Source organism: Bombus pyrosoma, linkage group LG13 (genome assembly GCF_014825855.1).
Source record: "Bombus pyrosoma isolate SC7728 linkage group LG13, ASM1482585v1, whole genome shotgun sequence".
NCBI lineage: Eukaryota > Metazoa > Arthropoda > Insecta > Hymenoptera > Apidae > Bombus > Bombus pyrosoma.
Window position 1 is genome coordinate 10,397,392 of NC_057782.1, and position 6,987 is coordinate 10,404,378.

General features: G+C 46.3%; 1 protein-coding gene across 1 annotated transcript; it reads right to left on the minus strand.

Annotated features, from left to right (window-relative positions):
- Window positions 1-2,550: 2,550 nt before the first annotated feature.
- LOC122574182 (protein sister of odd and bowel) lies at window positions 2,551-6,487 on the minus strand. The gene is made up of 2 exons (XM_043741433.1): window positions 5,236-6,487; window positions 2,551-3,669 (listed from the first exon to the last, which is right to left on the minus strand). Exons 1-2 carry the CDS (start codon window positions 6,219-6,221, stop codon window positions 3,324-3,326), a joined length of 1,332 nt encoding a protein of 443 aa, XP_043597368.1. The 5' UTR covers window positions 6,222-6,487; the 3' UTR covers window positions 2,551-3,323.
- Window positions 6,488-6,987: the final 500 nt, after the last annotated feature.

Consider the following 6,987-nt stretch of genomic DNA (forward strand, 5'->3'; position numbering starts at 1 on the left):
GAAGAATATTATGCACCCAGATGAAACAAAGCAGCTCGGATATAGCGTTCGAGTGAACTTTGATATATGATGAGCAGCACATATTTTAAGCATTGAAACATGAAAATAATTACAGCATCGACACACGGCTATCATTTCTCGCAATCTGATATCTAAAGTTCAAATCGGTGCCTGAATAGAAATTACTCATGCAGGCATCCGATGGAAAGGTTTAATCAAGAAGTGGAAAGATTCGTACATATCGACGAGAATTATGCTGAAGCGATTAACATATTAATAGATATACGTTTTTTTTTAATTGCCGCGATTTCCATCCAACAACGCGGACTAGAAATTTTCATACAATGTGCAATTTTGTTCGAGTCTTAACGGTTGCGCTGAAATTTGCATATTACATCGGGTTGAATAAGCGTTTCGAGTAAAGTTTAACGATTTCGTTGCATAAATTGCGGACTTGTCCGCTAACGAATCTCTCAACTCTGTGAGAAGTCGTTGTGAAATTCATTATAAGAAGTTCACTGCTTCTCATAAAATTCTGAATTGTCGTACAAGAAATAGCGCAACAAGGAATACAAGTCAAAGATCGGTCAAATTAGCAAATTCAAGAGTAACGAGGGATCGCATCCGGTTCGTCGCAGGATCACGTTGCGGGTCAAACGGCCCAGCAGTTACAAAACGATAGTGACACCGGTATCGCCAAGAAAGAGTAACCCAATCGTCTTTTCTTCGAGGCACGCGTGTAAACGTATCCATACGCGAGGAACGAAGGAAACTTAGCTGAAAGTGAAGGAAGAAACGAGCGATGGTAAAGAAGGAAAAAGACGACGAGGAAGACAAGGGGGATGAGGAGGAAAAAGAAATTCCGTAGGGACGAAGTGTAGGTCCGACCAGACGTGTTATCGACGCTCTGCCAACCCCTTAAATCAGCGAAGGTAGGTGAGCGAAGGGGGTGAAACGGAAGAAGAAAAAGAAGACGAAGAAGAGGAGGCGGAGGGCAGATCCACCTTTCCTTTTCTCTGATCCCTCGATGTTCTTTCTTTTTTCTTTTTCTTTTCTTTTTCTTTCTTTTTTCTCTCCCAAGTTCGTGACGAAGAGAGGACATGCGCATGCAGATCACGTTGGTTGTAGCCAAGTGATAGCGTATCTGTGGGCGGCGCGTGCGTGTGGTCCTTCTATGTCCCCTTTAACTCCCATCCTTACCTTCGTTTCTTCCACCATGCTCGAGGGAACTCTCCGGCCCGTTTCAAGTCTCTTCTGCCGTCTCTCTTGCTCTTTTCCCTTTTCACCTTATACCTGGATCCTACCGGTTTATACCTCTCTTCGCTTTTAAACGAGGAAATGACAGACTTAATACGCGATTTAATACGTATCTACCTGACGATACGCTTTCCGCGCCGTGACAGAGATCAGCATTTTCGACCATGGTTTTATTTTCTCTCCTCTTTTCGTTCGATAACTTTTAACGACGCCGATAACCATCGAGTACGCTTCAGCGAAAACCGCGTACAAATTTCAAAGAAAATAAAATTGCTAGAAACCGAAGCAATTGAAACGAGTGAAAACGTTGGCTAATCGATGGGTGCCAATCGTATCCTGCTGAAATATCGTTAGTTAAAATCCGAAGCCTGCGACAAACTGATAGCGAAATGAAAATCATCGGGAAACAATGCAACTTGTGTGATAAATATCGAATGGTATCTGGATTATATCCCGGCGAATTAATTTCGCCGCACTAGCTGTCAAGAAATTATGTAAATTCGCTTTACAAGGCTGAGACACGAGGTTTCACTCTTCCCTTCCTTTCCTCTCTTCTCTGCCCTTTCTTTCTTTTTTATTTCTGATCCGGATCGGAATTCCTCGAGTTTCCAGGTTCGAGAACGAACTCCTAGTCGAGCAGCCTGTTGGAAGAAGTGGAAGTCGACCGGTCGTACGAGATTCTCCTTATCGACGCGAGCTGTCCCGTGTTCGGCCCGTTCCCGGGCCCGAAATAGCGTATTCGGACCCACCTCGTGCCTTTCCAGCACCTACCTTCGAAAAAGAAACGTAACCCTAGACGTATCGCGGTGTCATGTCCCGCGCACCTGGCGGCCTCGTTCTTTGTAACACGATACACGCGTTTCTTCTTCTTGTTCTTCTTCTTCGTCGTCGTTCTCTCTGCTGCTGTTCTTTCTTCTTCGTCCTTTTCTTCTTCTACTTCGACTTTAACTTCTTCTACTTCGTTGCTGTTGCCTTGTGCTTATTCTACTGTAGATAGACGCTGCTTTTTACTTAAATGTATTATGCACGAAGTAACGCAGTATATTACGAAGTAAACGCAGTTGATGATATCTTCTAAGATATTTCTCGTCGCTCTGATAAGCGAGACTGATAAACGAGAGTGATCTTAAAAAAATCTTGGAAATTAATTTTCATATTCACGAGGAAAGGAACTGACCAGAAACATCAACGACAACGAGAGTTTAAAAAATAATATAATAAAAGTTTATTTTACACGTACAAACGAAACACAACGTGGGCACGTAGGTACACAGTGTGAAAGAAATACGAGGCGATCCTTTTGTATGTCCTATTCCGGCTACCTATACATACATATAATACGTCGTGCGTAACATAATTACAGATCTAACGATCATGAATCCGTGAATAACATCCTGATATGCAGTTATAATTATACCCTATGTATTAACAACTACGAAATACATACGCAGCTAAAAACACACTAAAAATCAAGGACGGAAGGTCCGCTTAACTCGCACGAATCTCCATTACCTATCTTCTCGTCTCGAATAACTCCCAATATATTAACCAATCCACTCTTGAACCATATTAGATCACGATCGATATATCAAAAAGTAGTATCACCGATGTACCAACTCACGGTAGAACTCCATTTATCTGAACCTGTCGGGATGCAAGTAGTTCACATAATAGGAGTTCGCCGATTCTCCCTACTATTTATAAGATTTTTCGTTTATATAATAGAAATCAACATCGGCACAAATATCGATGTAGGCGAGCGATCTTTTATAGAGAGCGATAACAAAATAAAAAAACAGGCCTGCTCGTGTATATTTCGCTGTATAATTCAACATTTTATCGGAACGCTCGCGCGACAAAACTCGTTCGTCCTCGTCGAATCTAAAAGAATTTGATCGGCAGGAGATCATTTAGTCGAGCACTAGCTGAAATTTCGTTCCAATAAATAGAGTTCCACTGTACGTATGAACCGTCCGAATGACCAGCCTGAAAATTTTTCTCCAGTCCGTACGTGAATAAATTTTCCTAGTACAATGCCAGACTTGCCGCGATCGGTGGACGGAACACTAGGACGTCTCCTGTAGCACCACGGCCCCGGTGCCGGGCACAGGTATCCCCGGCGGCGGCGGTGACGTCGATACACCCAAATTGTGAGTCAACGAGTGCCTCCTGAGGTCGCAGTTCCTGCGGAACACCTTGCCGCAGGATGCACAATGGTAAGGTTTGATGTCCGTGTGCGTGAGAAGGTGGGTCTTCAGGTTGCTCCTCTGGTTGAAACTCCTGGCGCATACGGGACACTTATGGGGCGATTCCTCCATATGTAGAATCTTGTGCACCGCCAGGGTTCTGCTTTGGCAGAATCCCTTGCCGCATTCCGCGCATTTGAACGGTTTTTCCTTGCTGTGGATGTACCTGGAACGAATGAAAGATGGATTTTTCTCTTGATTCAAATGAACGCGCGATGATACCGATGACAGATGTTCAGATGGAGAGGTTGGAATGGTCAGTAATGGGATTAGAGGGATTAGGGGGATTAATGATTGTCGGAGCGACCGAGCGTGGAAATTTTCGTTTGGCTTTCCGAGATGAACGAGCGTTCGGGTGAAAGTGGTTTATTATTGGCTTAGGTTAGGTTAGACTGAAGTTTGGGAGTGCATATATACTGGTGAGAGGATATTTGAGTTGTTAGAGACATATGAAATGGGTAGTAACGTATGTGTGTGTGTGTGTGTGTGTGTATGTCAACTAGGATTATAAGTATATAGTAAGCATTTAGTGACACGAATAAGGATATTTAAATATTACTATACGTGTCTGAAGCAAAGTATCTACATAAATAACGATGCGAATAAAAATATCAGACCGATGGAGAATTTCAGCGTCGAATCTAAACGAACTAAAATCAGTTTCATCTTCCTCGAACAATCATCAAAATGTTTTCAATTTTTCATTTCCATAAATCACCAAGCGTTTCGTCGTCACTGCCATAAAGCGATAAAAGGAACAGCGTACAATATACGTTAGTTAAAAAAAAAAAAACAGATAACACGAAGAACATATACTACGACTATTTTTAAGCTCAATGCTCGAGTCCAATTAACGGGAATTGCGAATGTATCGTGTCGTCGTGATTAATGATCAAGATACAAAAAGCCCGATAAATTGTCACGAATTGATCAACGTAATTAATACACCGTAGCTATATTCTGATCGCCGTCATAATTACATGTTGGACCGTATCATTTCGTCGTATTTAGACGGCACACGAACATTGCAATCAATTTGAACAGGCTCGTGTGCTCGCTCGCGCGTGCGCTCAAACACCTCACGGGGAAGAAAGCCCGTTTCACGAGGTGCCATGATTGGTATAACTACTTTTGCCGTGCACACTTCCCTCGGCTCATCAGCATATATAATGGCAGCTTTATCTTACGCGTCTCTTCCGCGAAGAGATCCCCCTTCGAGCTAATTTTTTAATAACTTCGACCGGCATCTTTGAATGCGGGTAAATTGTGTTCAATTATCGTCAATTCCAGTTCGTAATGATTTACAATTATCACGGCTGGTGTCGAAGCTTTTCGATCGATAAGAATCTGCGTACTTTTTGGCGAGAAGTTTGGTAAAATCAAAAGTATGTTAAACGTTAATCCGGAAGAGGATCGATAAAATCTCGATCGAGGGCTAAAAGCTTCAAGATTGGAAAGAAACTCGGCTTCGAAAAATCTTAAGAACGAATCAAACTGCTGTTAGAAAGGTATCTCAACAGAAGGCTATAAACTTTCGATCAACGACTAAGTGGAAAAACCTGAAAAGACAAGCGATAAAACGTTCAAAATTCCAGGAAATCTTGATCCACGATTTTAATAAATTCTAAGTAAATTCGCAACGCTTTCACGGTATCCAAATCGTGTAAGATAATCTACGGAACCACAACGTGCGTCGATAAACCGATTCACGGCGTGCCATTCTCCAGCTTACCTATGATCCCTCAGGTGATCCTGCCGTCGGAAAGCCTTCCCACAAATGTCGCACGAGTACGGCCGCTCGTCGGTGTGCGTTCTTTCGTGTATCAGCAGATTGTAGCTTTTCGTGAACTGTCGGCTGCAAAACTTGCAGATGAATTGCTTCTTGGGCCTGGACGCCCTGCACGTCCGCGGTATGCTCGACTCGGCGGAAGTGGACGTGGCTTGAAGCGGCGACGACGAGGACAAAGACGAGGACAGCGACGAAGAAGAGGACGAGGAACAGGCAGACGACGAGGCCGGGGACGTGAACGAAGAAGCCGCTATCTGCGACAGGGACGACGACTGCGGTATCGTCGTCGTAGAACTCGAACTCGCGCGATTTCCTTCCGATATCCGTCGCAACAGCGCCTCGTGATCACCGGAGGACGTCGCCACGGAAGTGTCTCTCAACAACACTTGCTGCTCCTCCAACAGAGCCAAATCGTCATCGGGATCTGCGATAAAATCCAACCGTGCCTCTTCCTCGTCGTCCGGGGATTGCAACAGCCTCTCAGCAGCTAGCTGATCGTTCTTCGACGGTATCGTCGAAGTCAGCGCCGTCTCTAGACCGGTATTGACCGGTGAACACCTCTGATTGGCGAGCCCCGAAGTGGACGACTGACTAACAGCCGGTACGGTGCTGCTGGCGTGAAGACGATGAAGAGTCAAGTAGGTCTCCAATGCCTGGAGATTAAGCGCCGCGGCGGCGGCATGTCCAGGTGGAAGCAGAGCGACTCTCTGGAGGGCAGCGAGAAGCGCTCCTTGAAGTCCAAGAGCCACGCTCTGCAACGTGAAATTCGGTAATCCAGCCTCTGTGACACTGGCGACGTCTCGAAGCTCGGTGCTGGTGGACGTGGTCGCCGACGTGGAGGAGGAGGAGGAGGAAGAGGAGGAGGACGACGGGACCATTACGATTCCCCGGTCCTGCTCCTGGTCCTGCTGTTGTTGTTGCTGTTGCATCCTCCCCCGTCGCTAGAATCGTCACGGGTCTGGCTGAGGGATTGCCGACGTGTTGCCTGCACCATTGGCGAGAGTAACCTATCGATCCGACGGTTTTCGTTGATGACGAGTTCGATGAATCGGATTGGATCGTTGGTTCACTGACCGATCGAACGGGTCCCAGCGTGGATCGCGGACCTCATGCTCGGCAATTTCGCGGCTCGATGGCGAGTAATCGTCCAGGAACGCGACAAGGTGGACGAACGTGGAAACGGTAAAGAGGAAAGACGCGCGCGATGCTGGCGGTGCGAAGGCGCCCCGACGACTGCTCCTGCCTCTCGCTGCTGGGCACTGCTCGTGGAGACACCTGGTGGCAGGTATCCGAGGCGAGTTGGGACCGTCCGCGAGAAACGGGCCCTGGATTCAGGAGAGAGAGCCACAGCTGGCCCGCAATTGCTCGCCGTTTCGGCGTAAACGGCGTCGTTCGTAATCTCGCGTGCACGCGCGACTGCGTGCGCGCGCGTCAGCTATCCGCTGTCGCCGTCGTTACGATATCGTTTCTGTCTCGATGGGAATTACGAGAACGATGCGCTACTAAGAGTCGCGCATCAGACCCTCGTACATGGAAGATTTTTGTGCGACGGTCGACCAGCAAATCCCCCGCGGTTTTACAGCGGTCTAAAACCGTAAAAACGCGGGATAAACTCATAGAATCGTAACGTACGCGTAATTTGTCACGAATCCGATGATTTTGCGGGTGTTTCGGCGCGTGCAACGCGATTATTTC